The sequence below is a fragment of the Mus caroli genome, unplaced genomic scaffold (genome assembly GCF_978045245.1).
Source record: "Mus caroli unplaced genomic scaffold, Mus_caroli_1 scaffold_2, whole genome shotgun sequence".
In the NCBI taxonomy this organism is placed as follows: Eukaryota; Metazoa; Chordata; class Mammalia; order Rodentia; family Muridae; genus Mus; species Mus caroli.
In genome coordinates this window covers 143577149-143596596 of record NW_028227257.1, presented here as the reverse complement: position 1 = coordinate 143596596, position 19448 = coordinate 143577149, and the positions used below count along the sequence as shown (strand labels likewise).

The 19448-nt window shown below is 41.2% G+C and overlaps 2 protein-coding genes across 2 annotated transcripts; both read left to right on the top strand.

Moving 5' to 3' along the window:
• Positions 1-5465: 5465 nt before the first annotated feature.
• LOC147005935 (serine/threonine-protein kinase 31-like) lies at positions 5466-12526 on the top strand. Its single transcript, XM_085828574.1, is given in 4 exon segments — positions 5466-5501; positions 9656-9953; positions 9956-10218; positions 10400-12526. Coding segments are annotated over 4 exon segments (2616 nt in total). The 3' UTR covers positions 12419-12526.
• Positions 12527-18150: 5624 nt separating this feature from the next.
• Or5c1 (olfactory receptor family 5 subfamily C member 1) lies at positions 18151-19134 on the top strand. Its single transcript, XM_021155642.2, has one exon. The coding sequence runs from the start codon at positions 18151-18153 to the stop codon at positions 19132-19134; it is 984 nt and encodes a 327-aa protein (XP_021011301.1).
• Positions 19135-19448: the final 314 nt, after the last annotated feature.

Sequence of the window (19448 nt, the reverse complement as noted above, 5' to 3'; positions counted from 1 at the left end):
AAAGATATGGGCACAGGGGAAAAATTCCTAAACAGAACAGAAATAACTTGTGATGTAAGATTGAGAATTGACAAATGGGACCTCATAAAACTGCAAGCGTCTGTAAGGCAAAAGACACTTTCAATAAGATAAAAAGGCCACCAACAGATTGGGAAAGGATTTTTACCAATCCTAAATCGAATAGGGACTAATATCCAATATATACAAAGAGCTCAAGAAGCTGGACTCCAGAAATTCAAATAACCCTATTTAAAAATGGAGTACAGAGCTAAACAATGAATTCTCAACTGAGGAATACCGAATGGCTGCCAAGAACCTGAAAAAAACGTCCAATAACATTAATCATCAGGGAAATGTAAATCAAAACATCCTTTAGATTCTACTTCACACCAGTCAGAAAGGCTAAGATCAAAAATTCAGGTGACAGCAGATGCTGGCAAGGATGTGGAGAAAAAGGAACACTCTTCCATTGCTGGTGGGATTGCAAGCTTGTACAACCACTCTGGAAGTCATTGTGGAGTTTCCTCAGAAAATTGGACATAATACTATGGGAGGATCCAGCAATACCTCTCCTGGGCATATACCCAGAAGAAGTTCCAACTGGTAAAAAGAACACATGCTCCACTATGTTAATAGCAGCCTTATTTATAATGGCCAGAAACTGGAAAGAACCCAGATGTCCCTCAACAGAAAAATGGATACAGATAATGTGGTACATTTGCACAATGGAGTACTACTCAGCTATTGAAAACAATGAATTTATTAAATTCTTGGACAAATGGATGTGTCTGGAGGATATCATCCTTAGTGAGGTAACTCAATCACAAAAGAAGTCATTAGATATGTACTCACTGATAAGTGGATATTAGCCCAGAAACATAGAACACCCAAGATACAATTTGCAAAACACAAGAAAATCAAGAAGAGGGAAGACCAATGTGTAGATACTTCATTCCTCCTTAGAATATGGAACAAAGTACCCATGAAAGGAGTTACAGAGATAAAGTTTGGAGCTAAGACGTAAGGATGGAACATCCAGAGACTACCCCACCCGGGGATCCATCCCATAATCAGCCACCAAACCGAGAAACTATTGTGTCCCGAGCTATCGTTCTTGCCGGCAAGAACACACTCGGACAACCAGAATCTTCTGCAGCAAAAAGCTTTATTGCTTCTTCAGGAGGGAAGGCCCCGACCCCGGAAAATGGCGTTGCTTATATAGCCCTCAGCCATAGCGTTTCATCACCTGATGTGGCGTGTCAACTCCTGATTCATTGCTTGCCCATCACCCCATTACTACGCTCCGAGATGGGCAGTGACTAGACGTGAGTTCACTCTTGCACCTGCTTACGAGGCTTGTTTACTAGTTAGGCACAGCGGAAGCCAGCGCCATCTTATAATGGCAATTGCTCGTGGCACGGCTCTCCACACTATTGCATATGCCAGCAAGTTTTTAATGAAGGGAACCTGGTATAGCTGTCTCATATGAGGCTATGCCAGTGCCTGGCAAATACAGAAGTGGATTCTCACGATCATCTATAAGATGGAACGCAGGGCCCCCAATGGAGAAGCTAGAGAAAGCACTCAAGGAGCTGAAGGGGTCTGCAGCCCTATAGGTGGAACAACAATATGAACTAACCAGTACCCCCAGAGCTCGTGTCTATAGCTGCATATGGAGCAGAAGATGGCCTAGTTGGCCAACACTGGCAAGAGAGGCCCCTTGGTATAGCAAACTTAATATGCCCCAGTACAGGGGAATGCCAGGGCCAAGAATTAGGAGTGGATGGGTAGGGGAGCAGGACAGGGGGAGGGTATAAGGAACTTTCAGAATAGTATTTGAAATTTGAAGTGTATATAAAGAAAATATCTAATAAAAAAATAAAATAAAATAATAAAAAGGAAAGCACGCACACACACATGGGAGGTGAACAAAGCTCTACTCAATGATAACTTGGTCAAGCAAAAAAATAAGGAAATAAAGGCTTTTTAGAATTTAATAAAAATGAAGATGCTTCATACCGAAACTTATGGGAACAGCAAAAGCAGTGGTAAGAGGAAAACTTATAGCTTTAAGGGCCTCCAAAAAGAACCTGAAGAGACCGGAGTAGCTTGGGCATAGAGTCTGTAGACACCCGCAAAGTACCCACAGGAGCCTCCACGGGATCTTAAGACCTCTGCTGAGTGGAACACACCTTCTGCTCCAATCCAATCCCGTGGGACCTGAGACTGCATTTATTAGGGAAGCAGAAAACCAAGCTTGAAAAGGGGCACAATCCCTTCTGGTCCACTACAGCACTGGGGTACCTTGGGCCCAGAGTCTGCAGACACAAGCAAGGTACCCACAGGACTCTCCACGTGATCTGAAGACCTCTGTGAGTGGATCACAACTTCTACCAGGGGGCAGGGTCGAACACCAGATATCTGGGCACCTTCCCTGCAAGAGGAGAGCTTGCCTGCAGAGAGTACTAGGCACACTGAAACTCAGGAGAGAGCTAGTCTCCCAGGTCTGCTGATAGAGGCTAACATAATCACCTGAGGAAAAAGCTCTAACCAGAGACAACTACAACAACTAATTCCAGAGATTACTAGATGGCTAAAGGCAAACGTAAAATCTTACTAACAGACACCTAGACCGTTCACCATCATCAGAAAGCAGCACTCCCACCCCACCCAGTCCTGGGCACCCCAACACACCCGAAGAGATAGTTCCTGATTTAAAAGCATATCTCGTGATAATGGTAGAGGACATCAAGAAAGACTTTAATAACTAACTTAAAGAAATACAGAAGAACACTGCTAAACAGGTAGAACACCTTAAAGAGGAAGCAAAAAATCCCTTAAAGAATTGCAGGAAAAAAACGACAAAACAGGGAATGGAAATGAATAAAATCATCCAAGACGTAAAAAGGGAAGTAGACACAATAAAGAAAACCCAAAGTGAGGCAACGCTGGAGATAGAAAACCTATGAAAGAAATCTGGAACCATAGAAGTGAGCATCAGCAACAGAATACAAGAGATGGAAGAGAGAAACTCAGGTACAGAAGATTCCATAGAGAACATCGGCACAACAATCAAAGACAATACAAAATGCAAAAAGATCCTAACTCAAAACATCCAGGAAATCCAGGTCACAAAGAGAAGACCAAACCTAGGGATAATAGGAGTAGATGAGAATGAAGATTTTCAACTTAAAGGGCCAGCAAATATCTTCAACAAAATTACAGAAGAAAACTTCCCAAACCTAAAGAAAGAGATGCCCATCAACATACAAGAAGCCTACAGAACTCCAAATAGACTGGACCAGAAAAGAAATTCCTCCCGACACATAATAACCAGAACAACAAATGGACTAAACAAAGAATTTTAAAAGCAGTAAGGTAGAAAGGTCAAGTAACATATAAAGGCAGGCCTATCAGAATTACACCAGACTTTTCACCAGAGACTATGAAAGCCAGAAGAGCCTGGAGAGATGTTATACAGACACTAAAAGAACACAAATGCCAGCCCAGGCTACTATACCCAGCCACACTCTCAATTACCATAGATGGAGAAACCAAAGTTTCCACGACAAAACCAAATTCACATATTATATTTCCACGAATCCAGCCCCTCAAAGGATAATAACAGAAAAAAAAAAGGAACAAGGACGTCAACAATGCCCTAGAAAAAGCAAGAAAGTAATCCCTCAACAAACCAAAAAAAGACGGCCACAAGAAGAGAATGCCAACTCTAACAACAAAAATAATAGGAAGCAAAAATTACTTTTCCTTAATATCTTTTAATATCAGTGTACTCAATTCCCCAATAAAAAGACATAGACTAACAGACTGGCTACACAAACAGGACCCAACATTCTGCTGTTTACAGGAAACCCATCTCAGGGAAAAAGACAAACACTACCTCAGAGTGAAAGGCTGGAAAACAATTTTCCAAGTAAATGGTCTGAAGAAACAAGCTGGAGTAGCCATTCTAATATCGAATAAAACCGACTTCCAACCCAAAGTTATCAAAAAAGACAAGGAGGGACACTTCATACTCATCAAAGGTAAAATCCTCCAAGAGGAACTCTCAATTCTGAATATCTATGCTCCAAATGCAAGGGCAGCCACATTCATTAAAGAAACTTTAGTAAAGCTAAAAGCACACATTGCACCTCACACAATAATAGTGGGATACTTCCACACACCACTTTCACTAATGGACAGATCATGAAAACAGAAACTAAACAGAGACACAGTGAAACTAATAGATTTTACGAAACCAATGGATTTAACAGATATCTACAGAACATTTTATCCTAAAACAAAAGGATATACCTACTTCTAAGCACCTCATGGTACCTTCTCCAAAATTGACCATATAATTGGTCACAAAACAGGCCTCAACAGTATCAAATATATTGAAATTGTCCTGTGCATCCTATCAGACCACCATGGACTAAGACTGATCTTCAATAACAACATAAGAAATGGAAAGCCAACATTCACCTGGAAAATGAACAACACTCTTTTCAATAATACCTTGGTCAAGGAAGGAATAAAGAAAGAAATTAAAGACTTTTTAGAGTTTAATGAAAATGAAGCCACAACATACCCAAAATTATTGGACACAATGAAAGCATTTCTAAGAGGGAAACTCATAGCTCTGAGTGCCTCCAAAAAGAAACTAGAGAGAGCACACATTAGCAGCTTGACAACACACCTAAAAGCTCTTAAAAAAAAAAAAAAAAAAAAAAAAAAAAAGGAAGCAAATTCACCCAAGAGGAGTAGTAGGCAGGAAATAATCAAACTCAGGGGCAAAATCAACCAAGTGGAAACAAGAAGAACTATTCAAAGAATCAACCAAACAAGGAGCTGGTTCTTTGAGAAAATCAACAACATAGATTAAACCCTTAGCCAGACTCACTAGAGGGCACAGGGAAAGCATCCTAATTAACAAAATCAGAAATGAAAAGGGAGACATAACAACAGATCCTGAAGAAATCCAAAACATCATCAGATCCTACTACAAAAGGCTATACTCAACTAAACTGGAAAACCTGGACGAAATGGACAAATTTCTAGACAGATACCAGGTACCAAAGTTAAACCAGGATCAAGTTAAAGATCTAAACAGTCCCATATCCCCTAAAGAAATAGAAGCAGTCATTAATAGTCTCCCAACCACAAAAAGCCCAGGACCAGATGGGTTTAGTGCAGAGTTCTATCAGACCTTCAAAGAAGATCTAATTCCAGTTCTGCACAAACTATCCCACAAAATAGAAATAGAAGGAACTCTACCCAACTCATTCTATGAAGCCACAATTACTCTGATACCTAAGCCACAGAAAGATCCTACAAACATAGAGAACTTCAGACCAATTTCCCTTATAAATATCCATGCAAAAATACTCAATAAGTTTCCTGCAAGAAAAGAACACATCAAAACAATAATCCATCCTGACCAAGTAGGTTTCATCGCAGGGATGCAGGGATGCTTCAATACACAGAAATCCTTCAATGTAATTCACTATATAAACAAACACAAAGGAAAAAAATCACAGGATCATCTCACTAGATGCTGAGAAGGCATTTGACAAAATTCAACACCCCTTCATGATACGAGTCTTGAAAAGTTCAGGAATGCAAGCCCCATACCTTAACATTATAACAGCAATCTACAGCAAACCAGTAGCCAACATCAAAGTAAATGGTGAGAAGCTGGAAGCAATCCCACTAAAATAAGGGACTAGACAAGGCTGCCCACTTTCTCCATCCCTATTCATTATAGTACTCAAAGTCCTAGCCAGAGCAATTGGACAACAAAAGGAGGTCAAAGGGATACAAATTGGAAAGGAAGAAGTCAAAATATCACTATTTGCAGGTGATATGATAGTATACTTAAGTCACCCTCAAAATTCCAACAGAGAATTAATAAACCTGATAAACAACTTCAGCAAACTGGCTGAATATAACATTAACCCAAACAAATCAGTAGCCTTCTTCTACTCAAATGATAAACAGGCTGAGATAGATATTAGGGGAAAGACACCCTTCACAATAGTCACAAAAAATATAAAATACCTTGGTGGGACTCTAAGCAAACAATGCAAGCCCCATACCTTAACATTATAACAGCAATCTACAGCAAACCAGTAGCCAACATCAAAGTAAATGGTGAGAAGCTGGAAGCAATCCCACTAAAATAAGGGACTAGACAAGGCTGCCCACTTTTTCCATCCCTATTCATAATAGCACTCAAAGTCCTAGCCAGAGCAACAAGTAAAAGATCTGTATGACAAGAACTTCAAGTGTCTAAAAAAATAAATCAAAGATCTCAGAAAATGGAAAAAAATCTCCCATACCAATGGATTAGCAAGATTAATGTAGTAAAAATGGCCATCTTGCCATAAGCAATCTACAGATTTAATGCAATTTCCATCAAAATTCCAACTCAATTATTCATAGAGTTAGAAAGGGAAATTTGCAAATTCATTTGGAATAACCCAATATCCAGGATAGTGGAAACAATTCTCAACAATAAAAGAATTTCTGGGAGAATCATAATCCCTGACCTCAAATTGTATTACAGAGCAATAGCAATAAAAACTCTATGGTACAGAGACAGTTAGGTACATCAATGGAAAAGAACTGAAGACCTAGAAATGAACCCAAAACCTACATTCACGTGACTTTTGACAAAGGAGCTAAACCATCCAGTGGGGAAAAAAAGGCAGCATTTTCAACAAATGGTGCTAGTTGAACTGATGGTCAACTTGTAGAAGAATGTAAATTGATCCATTCTTATCTCCCTGTACAAAGTTTAAGTCCACGTAGATCAAGGACCTCCACATAAAACTAGATACACTGAATCTCATAGAAAAGAAGGTGTGGAAGAGCCTTGAACACATGGGAACAGAGGAAATGTTCCTGAACAGAACACCAGTGGCTTATGCTCTAACTTCAAGAATTGACAAATGGGAACTCATAGAATTGCAAAGCTTCTGTAAGGCAAAGGACACTGTCAATAGGATAAAATAGCAACCAACTGATTGGGAAAAGATCCCTATCAACCCTACATCTGATAGAGGGCTAATATCCAATATATACAAAGAACTCAAGAAGTTAGAATACACAGAACCAAATAACCTTATTATAATGTGGGGTACAAAGATAAACAAAGAATTCTCAACTGAGGATTATTGAATGGCCAAGAAGCACCTAAAGAAATGTTCAACATCCTTAGTCATCAGGGAAATGCAAATCGAAACAACTCTGAGATTCCACTTCACACCAGTCAGAATGGCTAAGATAAAAAACTCAGTTGACAGCAGATGCTGGCAAGGATGTGGAGAAAGAGGAACACTCCTCCATGGTTGGTGGGATTACAAAGTGGTACAACCACTCTGGAAATCAGTCTGGCAGACCCTCAGAAAATTGGACATAGTATTAACTGAGGACCCAGCTATACCACTCCTGGGCATATACCCAAAAGATGTTCCAACACACAACAAGGACACATGCTCCACTGCATTCATAGCAACCTTATTCATAATAGCCAGAAGCTAGAAAGAACCCTGGTATCCTTCAACAGAGGAATGGATACAGAAAATGGGGTTCATTTACACAATGGAGTACTATTCAGCTATTGAAAACAATAACTTTATGAAATTCTTAGGCAAATGGATGGAACTAGAAAATATCATCCTGAGTGAGGTAACTCAATCACAAAAGAACACACAAAACATGGTATGCACTCACTGATAAGTGGATATTAGCCCAAAACTCTGAATACCCAAAATACAATTCACAGACCACATGAAGCTCAAGAAGGAAGAGCAATGTGTGTATACTTCAGTCCTTCTTAGAAGGGGGAACAAAATACTCACAGGAGGAAATCTGAAAACAATGTGTGGGGCAGAGGCTGAAGGAAAGGCCATTCAGAGACTGCCCCACCTGGGGATCCATCCCATGTACCAAACACAGACACTATTGTAGATGCCAAGAAGTGCTTGTTGATATAGCTGTCTCCTGAGAGGCTCTGCCAGAGCCTGACAAGTACAGAGGCAAATGCTCACAGCCAACATTGGACTCTGCACAGGGTCCCCAATGGAGGAGTTAGAGAAAGGACTGAAGGAGCTGAAGGGGTTTGCAACCCCATAAAAAGAACAAGAATATCAACCAACCTGAGCCCCCAGAACTCCCAGGGACCAAACCACCAACCGAAGAGTATACATGGAGGGACCCATGGCTCCAGCCACATATGTAGCAGAGAATGGCCTTGTTGGGCATCAGTGGCAAGAGAGGATCTTGGTTCTGAGAAGGCTCAATGCCCCAGTGTAGGGATATGCAGGGAGGTGGGAGTGGGTAGGTGGGTGGGGGAACACCCTCATAGAAGCAAGGAGTGGGAGGATGTAATAGGGTATTTCTGAAGGAGGTAACCAGGAAAGTGGATAACATTTGAAATGTAAATAAAGAAAATATTCAATAAAAATAAATAAATAAACTCCTCAATCAAAGCAAACCTGACCACCTAGTCCCCACCTACCACTTGGTTCATTACCTCTCCTCAGTACCTGTTTCTTCCTCCTTGTGTGGTTGCAAATGTTCAACCTCTAACTCTTTCCCAGAGTTCCTATCTCTTCCAGGAAGTTCCACCTGTCCTATGCTTTGCTAGAAGCAGTCAGCTCATTATTAAACCAATCAGAAGGTGATGGAGGAGAATGTTTACAAAACACTGAAACTGGTGCTGCTTCATAAAAATAACAATACCAAGCTCTGGCCTGTACCTCTCTGGCTATACAGAAATCAGCATTTGAAAAATACAAAGACAAGCTTTGCACAGTGTACAAGAGATTATCCCAACAGAAGAAAAAATGGCCTCCTCAACAGTTGGTGCTCTGGAAAATATGTGTCTACATCATGATATGAATGAAACTAGATTCCTCTCACCCTCTACAAAACTCAATTCAAAATTGACTGAATACGGTCGAAACCACTGTCTCCTGTGTGAGATACGTTTCAACCCAGAGCTCCGCCATTATGGCTCCACCATGTGGTCAACACCTCTGTCTCCTGCTGGAGATATGTGTCGGCCCGGAGCTCCGTCATTAAACTACCTTGTGTTCTTACATCAAGTTGACCGTCTGTTCGTGATTCTTGGGTGCGCTCCGAATCGAGAATTGAGTGGGGGTTTCCCCACTACATTCTTTCATTTGGAGGTCCCACCGAGATCTGCGTGACACCCAGGAACCCCGAAAGACCCCTTGGAGACTGTCTGTGTGGTGCTGACTGTGGACTTGGACTGAATTTGTCAGTGATAGTTAAGAAAAACAACTCAGCGCGCTCCTGGCCTCTTCTCAGTGGAGCTCCCGGACACAGCCACAAGGCCGAACTGAGAACTTCCAGCTTTGGCAGCAGCAGCACGCTGGCCCAGGCAAGGCACCACGTGGGAAACTGTGGCCCAGGAATACCGATACCGCTGCCGTCCCCTCCTGGCTGACTAGAGTCGCCATCTCAGCCGCCTTCCTCCCCGCTCCATGAGTTGGCCCAGTGCAGCCAGCTGTAAGAGCTGCCTTCCCTTCCCTGCCCCACGTGTTTTCTCTTCTAGGGCGACCCCGGCCTAAGCTGCTAACCAGCGAAGGAGACATCTGCTCACTTAAAACTTCTTTCCCAGGGTAGAACATTTTTGGGGAGTTTGATTTTTGAAAAAGAAATTAAAATGAGAATTAAAGCAACATATCAAGATGGAACAGTTATTGCTCAGGCTGAGTATGGCACTGTCGATATAGGGGAAGAAGTGGCAAAGAAAGGATTTGCAGAAAAGTGCAGACTGACCTCAGGCATTGATGCCTGTGAGGCAAAGAAACCTGATCCTAATCAGCTTGCTCTCAGGAGTCTCAAGAACCCTATCCCCCTGTGGGGGCACAGATCAAACCAGTCAGCCTTCAGCAGGCCAAAGGGGCATTTTAATGGAGGCTGACTCTTGATGTGAAGTATGAGACTAGTGCAGGAAATCACGTGACATTTCCAAAGGAAAGTTTGGCTGCTGGTGACTTTAATTTAGGGTCTAATGTCAGCTTGGCAAAAATTAAACAGGACCAGAAACTTATTGAAGAGAATTAAAAGCTCAAAACAGAGAAAGAGGTTCTTCTAGAAAATTACAAAGCATTAGAATTAAAAGTTGAACAGACTGCCCAGGAGCTGCAGCAAGAGAAAACAGCTACCATGGATCTGACTGTATTTTGAACTGTTCTCACTGTCTTTTTCTCCAGCAGTTTTAGACTTCAGGACTTGTGACAAGGTATTCAGTCAATTTTTTTTTAACCAAAACATTTCTTTTATTTTTTACAACCCAAATCCAAAGATGCAATCCAACTAGTTCCAGAACATTTTTGTCTACTAAGCAAACAGAACAAAGTTTTTAAAAGGGCATTTAGAAAGCACTCTGAAGACGTGTGTAGGAACCAGGCTGAAGAATTTGGCAGCTAAAGTAGAACTATTGAAAGAAATTAGGCATATTAACATCAGTATTCAATTTGGAAATGACCTTTCAGATGCTATGCAAGTGTTGGATGAAGGGTCCTTTACTACTCTAGCATCTTTGAATGAGTTAGAGAAAATTTGGGCTGAATATAATGTTGCTCAGGAGAAGATCCAAACTTGTCTTAATGAGAATGAAGGTAATATTTTGATTGCTGAAAGAAATGAAGTACAACAGAAGCTGTTCGTGGCTGTAGATGTTTTTATTCTGGAAGTAGATGACTTACCACTTGATAAACGCTTAAAAACATTGCAAGACTTAGCAACTTCTTTAGAATCAGTGTATGGAAAGGCCAAAGAAGGAACTAATAACTCTGAAGAAACACTTAGAAAGTTTTATGACTGGCAGTGTAGCAAAAGAGAAGAGTTCGCCAGTATTAGGAGTGAAACAGAGGCATCTCTGCAGCATCTTGTGGCATGGTTCCAAAGCAGCCAGAAGGTTTTTGATCTGTCCTTGGATGAACCATTGACTTCAGAAGACCTGATTGGTAATATTGACGAAATTCTAGAGAAGACTGAGTCATGTGTCTGCAAAGAGCTAGAGCTGTCTCTCATTGAGCAAGGTGTCATAGACAAGGAGATTATTTTAAGTACATACAGTCAAGTGCTGCAAAAGATCCATTCTGAGGAAAGGTTCATTGCCACCTTGCTGTCCAAGTATAAGGACAGTGTTGAGTTTAAAAAGCAGATGATTGACTGTTTAAATAAGAGCCCCAATGTGGATTACTTGCTTTCCATTAAGAAGACATTGAAAGGCTTGAAAGCACAACTGAGATGGAAATTGGTTGAGAAGAGTAATTTGGAAGAATCTGATGACCATGATGGAACTGAAATTGAGAAAATAAAGCAAGAAATAACTCAATTGCGCAATAGTGTTTTTCAGGAAATTTATCATGAGAGGGAGGAATATGAGAAGCTGAATAGCTTGACCCAGAAATGGTTCCCTGAGCTGCCTCTGCTGTATCCTGAAATAGGATTGCTTAAATATATGAATTCTGGTGGTCTTCTTACTATGAGCTTAGAGCAGGACCTTCTTGACACTGAGCCCATGAAGGAACTTAGCAGCAAGCGTCCTCTGGTGTGCTTCGAGGTTAATGGGCAGCCAGTCCTCTTAAAGGGCTATTCCGTGGATGTTGACACAGAAGACAGGGTGATTCAGAGAGCAGCCTCTTATCATAGAGCTTGTGGATATGCTAAAGAAGAGTCTGGCTTACTGCCATTAATATTCCTGTTTTTGTGTAAGTCTGATCCTGTTGCCTATCTGATGGTGCCATATTATCCTAAGGCAAACCTGAGTGCAGTTCAGGCCAGTATGCCTTTAACTTCAGAAGAAGCTTTAAAAGTCATGAAAGGTGTTGCCCGAGGACTGCATACATTGCATAGTGCTAACATAATTCATGGATCACTTCATCAGAACAATGTATTTGCCTTAAATCGTGAACAAGGGATTGTTGGAGATTATGATTTCACCAAATCTGAGAGCCAGCGAGCTTCAGTCAACGCGATGGTTGGTGGATTGAGTTTGCTTTCACCTGAATTGAAAACTGGAAAACCTCCTTCTGCAAGTTCAGACTTATATGCTTATGGTTGCCTTTTCTTATGGCTTTCTGTTCAAAATCAAGAGTTTGAGACAAATGAATATGGAATTCCAAAAGTAGATCAGTTTCATTTGGATGATAATGTCAAGTCCCTCCTTTGTACCTTGATATATTTTAGAAGTTCAATGACTGCTGAGCAGGTTTTGAATGCTGAATGTTTCTTGCTTCCAAAGGGGAAATCAATTCCAATCCCAGAAAAAGAGATTGAATGTACTCAGCATAGCAGAGAAGATGAATCAAAGATGGAGAGTCTGGATAGATATAGCGAAAAGACAAGAAATGGTGAAGCCAACCCTTGACTAACAAATTAGTCCTTTATTGTTGCTGTATATGTCCCTTTTAAAAACTTTGTTCTGTTTGCTTAGTAGACAAAAATGTTCTGGAACTAGTTGGATTGCATCTTTGGATTTGGGTTGTAAAAAATAAAAGAAATGTTTTGGTTAAAAAAAAATTGACTGAATACCTTGTCACAAGTCCTGAAGTCTAAAACTGCTGGAGAAAAAGACAGTGAGAACAGTTCAAAATACAGGGATGGGCAAGCACTTCCTGAAAGCAACCCATTGACCCATGAAATCCTAGCAAAAGTCTACAAATGAGGTTGTATGACTTTAAAAAGCTAATGCCCAGCAAAGGAAACAATCAGCAGAGTGAACAAATAACCTGCATGGTAGGAGAAAAACCTTCTCCAACTACACCTCTGACATATATACATCTGTATCTAGAATCTATAAAAAAAAAAAATCAACAAATCCAGTACTGACAAGTCATCCAATCAATAAATAAACACAAAAATTGAATAGCTAGTTCTCAAGAAGAAATGCTAATAAATGTTCAATATGTTTAACTATCAGGAAAGTGGAAATTAAATTACCTTGATATTCCATCACACTCCAGTCACAATGGGACACATAGAAAGAACCTGTCTCTAAGGCAGATATACTGAGAAGGAATAACTCTGGCTCAGAGGTAGGGACCCTTCCTGCTTGTGACATTGGAACTTGCTCTATAACAAAAAAGATGAGTGTAACTGGTAGACAAGGATGTGGTGAAGTAGGGCAGTGGTGGTGCATGCCTTTAATCGCAGCACTTGGGAGACAGGGGCAGGCAGATTTCTGAGTTTGAGGCCAGCCTGGTCTACAGAATGAGTTCCAGGACAGCCAGGGCTATACAGAGAAACCCTGTCTTGGAAAACAAAAAAGCAAGCAAATAAACAAAAGGGATGTGGTGAGCATTACAAACATGAGGAACACTGTAATTTATTAAAACTACAAAAAGTGAGCTTATGTAGAAGGGCTCAACAATTTTAAAGGATAATAATAGTAGTGCTTAATAATAGCTCATTAAAATGTGTTTGTGTATTGGATGGGTATGTAAAATTGTGCCAAAGAGACTCAATCAAAGCCTGGGGACCCATTCAACTAAACTTCTAAAATAGACCCAGGGGTAAAATAAAGAGTGAGTTTTCCTTAGTAGTCCCTAGCTACCAGCTGTCACAGAGTCCCCAAAGGATATAGAGGCAAGGATCTCCAAGGACTCTGGAACCACAGTGTGGAAAGAAGAAAGCAGGAAGAAAACAGAAATAGTTCTTTCCCTCAGGGCCAGGAAGATTTTAAGTCTCTCTGTTTTTACTTCTTCAGTGGGACACAACCCTGTTGCCTTCCTCTGTCACTGTTACCTCAAAGGCTGGGCTGAAGTTTCTCTGCTACAAAACCTCTCTGAACACCTCTATTTCTTGGTATGTTCTTAAACTCATAGCTCATAACGTTACTGGTAAGAGGGAAAAGACATACTAATTGCCTGTACACTGGGGAGGAATAAGCTAAAAATTCCAAAGTAAGGAAACGACAAGCTATACATTGAGAAATGCCAGTCTGTCCTCACCATATTGAAGTGGGGCCTGGGTAGAAGAATTTCACAAAAGGAAGGAGAAGAGTTAAAAGATCTCTCCAGAAAAATAGGAATCCTGAAGAGTCACCCTTGGAAGTACTGATCCTTATCAACGGGGGTATCAGCATTGCCCAAGCCAGCAGCAGCAAAATCATCCCCCTCTGGAGCTTTGCTGGAAATGCAGACTCTCAGGTTGCAAATTTTCTGAGTTAGATACTGCACTCAATGAGATCTCTAACCATCTGTCATACATGTTAGTAACTGAGGAGAGCTGTCAGCAAGATCCAGGTCAGCTATGTAAGAGAATCAGTATTTTTTTTTCAGTTGCAGACTTCTGAACCTCACTCTAGAAAGGTTGTTGAGAATCTATGAGCACTGTCTGTAATAATAAGCTCTTCACAAAGTTCATCATAAATCCTAATGGCACAAGACCACAGCATGGAGCTAGATCCACTGATCCAGACCAAAGTACTCAGTCTGAGGATAAGAGACTAAAGAGAGAGAGACCTAGAGACATGACATCATTGGAGAATAGACAAGGAAGCCATAGTTCATAGCTCAATTCTGTGTTCCTTGTAGCTATGAGTCTTTTAGTCTTTTCCCTTCTTTGGAGTATAATGTCCCAGGTAGGATTGTTATAAACAGAGGAAGGAAATTACTTGAGGCAGTGGGAGCAGAGATCAGAAAAAAACAGATGAGATTGCTATGCCAATCACAGTCATCCCAGCTTTTAAAAAAAAAAAAAATCCCTAAGGAATATTAAGAGAAGGGAAAGCTAGAAGCCAAAAGACAGTCCAGATGGTCAGGTTGTTCTCAGTGAATGCTTCAGGAGGTAGAAAGTCAGATACATGAAGGCAAATCCCTTCTTCAGGTAAGGTGGATCCAGTAAGAGCCCTCCTCGAGATCCTCATCTCCTTGGAAGAATGCATTATGTTTTGCTAAGTGTGGGCAGTAGCCATCCTGGTCTGCCTGAACCTGAGAAGTTACATAGGACAGAGGAGTTTCAAAGGACTCTGAATTCATAGCAACTTCAAAATTCTGTAATCATTCTTCCCATCCTACAGATGGAGAAATGGAGAGATATCCAAGGAAGAGCTTCCCCTCAATTTGTAAAGGTGAGTGGTATTTGTTTTTCATTGGAATAAACAAAATCCACAAGGGGTTGGCCATCAGCAGTTGATTTCGTTCATGAACGGTACATATGTCTGAGTGAGCCTGGAGCCTCATTCCCATTTTGTTAACTATAATGTCTACAGTTTCTTCCATTTTTCTGCAAATGACAGAATGATATTTTTCTTCATGGCTGAATAGCATGTATCAAATTTTTCATTATCTATTCATTTGTTGATGGGCATCCAGGCTGATTATACATCTTAGCTATTGTAAAAATCAGCAATGAACGTGGATATGCAAGCCTAGCAGGTGTGGATCTGAGTCTAGAAGGCAGAAGCTGGGGGTACCAGTGTTTATTGACACTGCACTGTACAGAGACACATGGATAGTAATGGGGAAGGGGATTGTTTAAGGGACCAATACAAAGAAGCAATATCTCGTTTGTGGCCTGGCTCCCAGAGCCAAAAAGAAAGAAGTGAGAAAAGAGCTGAAGTGACTCACTGTCTTAACAAAGCACCTACCTCTCCCGGGTTTATACAAACACTAGCCTTTCAGAACATGCTCCCTTGACCAAGTGAAGCTCGGATAGGCTGAAAAGCTGCCAGTCTTTCAACTACAGCTGTCTCTCATGTGGTCGTCTCTGAATGATCCCTCCTCCTGTTACTTAATCTCCTGACTCACAAGTATTTCTGTGATAAGATATAGAGTCCTGTGAGTCCAGGAGTCAGGCGGACATTGTAGTCATTGTGCTTTAGGTTTTTGGGAAGCTTCCACATTGCTTTCCGTAACTGCTGTACTAGTTTGCACTCCCACAACAGTGGGTAAGGGTTTCTCTCTGCCTACATCTTGCCGATATTTATCATGCTTTATGTTGTTGGTAGTGGTCATTCAGACTAGGGTCAGATGAAATCTCAAAGATATTTTAATTTGTGTTTCTTGGATGGTTAGAGAGATTAAACATGTTAAAGTGTCCATTTCTATACCTTATTTTGAGAACTGACTGTTCCAATCGTTGGCCCATTTACTGGTAACAGTTTTTTTTTCTGATGTTTAATTTTGCAGTTCTTTGTGTATTCTAGATATTAAGCCTCATCTGAAGTATAGTTGGTGAAGATTTTCTCCCATTTTGCAGGCTGTCTCTCTGTTCTGTTGTTACGTTCTTTTGCTGTGGAGAAGTTTTTTTAATTTCATGAGATCTCTTTTTTTTTTCTTTTTTTTATTATTTGATAGTTTCTTCATTTACATTTCAAAATGCTCATTTGTCAGTTCTTGAGGCTGTTTCTTGTTCTATTGTAGTTTAGATTCAGGAATTTGTTGGCTATACCTATGTCCTACTATATTTTCCTTGTATTTGCTTTTAGTAGTTTCAGATGAGGGTCTTTGATCCACTTTGAATTGGTTTTATGCAGGGTAAAGACATAGGGATATAATCTCATTAACATTTTTATTAGACATTTTCTTTACTTACATTTCAAATGTTATCCCCTTTTCTGGTCTCCCCTCCAAAAACTCCCTATCCCATCCCCCCTCCCCCTGCTCACCAACCCACCCACTCCGCTTCCCTGTCCTTGCATTCCCCTACACTGGGGCATTGAGCCTTCACAGGACCAAGGGCCTCTCTTCCCAAGGCCTTCCTCTGCTACTTATGCTGCTGGAGCCATGGGTTTCTCCATGTGTTCTCTTTGGTTGGTGGTTTAGTCCCTGGGAGCTCTCATTCTTATGTGGGTTTTGTCAGCACCATTTGTTGATAAGACTGTCTTTTCCCAGTGTATAGTTTTCAAATGTTTGTCAAAATTTAAGTGTCTGGTTGTATGTGTATGTGTCTGTGTCTTCTATTATGTTCTACTGTTGACTGAATCTTTCTAATGTGTGTACATAGACCATAATGTCACATTCTGTCCCTTAATGTACATAGGTTATTAACCAATTAAAAAAATTTAGCAAGGGCTTTAGAACCATTTAGAGCTCAGCCGTTAAGCGTATACATTGCTTTTCCAGAGGATCTGAATTTAATTGCCAACACCCACATCAAGTAGATTATAACCACTTTTAACTTCTGTTTGAAGGAATCTGATGCCTCTGTCCTCTTTGAGCACTCACACACATGCATAGGCTCACATACATGTAAGTATGAAACAAATAATTCTGAAAGTTACTTTAATTTTAAAATATTTTTAAACCACATGTAGTGGTGCACACCTTTAATCTCAGCACACTGGAGGCAGTAACAGGCAAATCTCTGTGAGATCAAAGTCTGTCTGACTTATACATAGTGAGTTCCAAGAGAGCCAGGGCTACATAGATCTTATCTCAAAATTAATTCATTAATTCAACGTGTGAAATAGTCCAATGGATATATGCTGCAGCAGGCACAGATGAAGGAGATGTCTAGTTTCCTTTGGGTAGGTCACCAGTGAGCTTCACACTGAAGATAAACAAAGAAGCAGGTCTTAAATAAAAGGAATAAATGAGAAGACACAAGAGTGTGAAGCAGCATTTCCTATCAAGAAGTCCACTGCTTCTGAATGCCTTAAAGCTGTTTCATTCCTGTATTGAACCAGTGCATCTGATTCTGTTCACTGACCCTTCACTGGAAGCCTGTTATGTTCCAGACCCTGTATGAGACATGCATTATCTTACTGCTTATCCTTGCTGCTTTCCCCTCATTATACAGAGAAAAAAAATAAGGCTCAGAAAAGTAGAGAACAAACATTCACATCCTTGTTTACTTTCACACCTCGTTTTCCTAAGACACCTGCTCACTCCCTTCCTAGGTCTTATCCAATGGGAAGGGTTCCTTTAAACAAACCTCAAAACCCATACTAAGGAAACTTCTGATTTTGTGAAGATGAACCTGCAGATTTCTCAGTGTTAGGAACAGTGTGTGACGGTCATACAGCTTGTCAATGTTACGTGAGCAAGTTTGTCCAGTTAAGACTAGAACCAGGATACAGTACTCTCTCTCCCGTGATGGGCATAGCTTTTCTCTCATTCCCCTTCTTGCTTTCTTTCTTAGACTCCACCCAGCAGAATGAACTCAGAGAACTTTACCTGTTCCAGAGTAATGCCTGCTGAGTTCATTCTCTTGGGGATCACAAATCGTTGGGACATGCGTGTGACCCTCTTCCTGATATTCCTGCCCATCTACCTCGTCAGCCTGCTGGGAAATGTGGGCATGGTGCTACTCATTCGTATAGATGCCAGGCTCCACACACCCATGTACTTCTTCCTGGCTAACCTCTCCCTGCTGGATGCCTTCTATTCCTCTGCCATTGGCCCCAAGATGCTGGTTGACCTCCTACTGTCCCGTGCCACCATCCCTTATGTAGCCTGTGCCCTCCAGATGTTTGTCTTTGCAGGGTTGGCCGATGCTGAGTGCTGCCTGTTAGCAGTCATGGCCTATGATCGCTATGTAGCCATTGGGAACCCTCTTCTCTATACCACAGTTATGTCACCACGTCTATGCCTGGGGCTCCTTGGGGCATCAGGCCTTGGTGGAGCAGTGAGTGCCTTTGTACATACAACTTTCACCTTTCGCCTGAGCTTCTGTGGCTCCCTGGAAGTCAACAGCTTCTTCTGCGATATTCCTCCACTGCTTGCCATCTCCTGCAATGACACCAGTCTCAATGAACTCCTTCTTTTTGCTGTCTGCGGCTTTATCCAGACAACCACAGTGTTGGCTATTGCGGTGTCTTATGGATTCATCGCTGTTGCTGTGATCCGCATGCAGTCAGCTGAGGGCCGACGGAGGGCAGCTTCCACCTGTGGCTCTCACCTCACAGCTGTGTCCATACTATATGGGACCCTTATTTTCATGTACCTGCGTCCCAGCTCCAGCTATGCCCTGGACACGGACAAGATGGCATCTGTGTTCTATACTCTCGTCATCCCAGCTCTCAACCCGCTCATCTACAGTCTTCGAAACAAGGAAGTCAAGGAAGCCTTCCAGCGCACTTGGCATCGATTCTGTTGCCCGGGGCGGAGCACTCGTGACTGGCCACAGGAAGCTCACTAAAGATAAAGACATTGTCACTGTGAGTAAAGATAAGTGTTCCTCTGACTCAGATGTCTCCTGTCATTATTGAAGGGACTACAAAAGGGGAGAGAAATTAAAATTCACAGATGGAAGCAGAAACATAGGGTATTCTAGAGCAAGACCTAAAGAAAGCACCAAGACCTGGTAATATTGCTATGGAGCTGCCTTGAGTTCCTCAGTATTCAAAACACTTAAGTTCCTAGATGTCACCTGGTGAAACATCAGAATTCATTTCTACCAGTAAATATAAGATGCTAATTTCTAGAAACTCAGAATGAGATCTACCTTAGCTC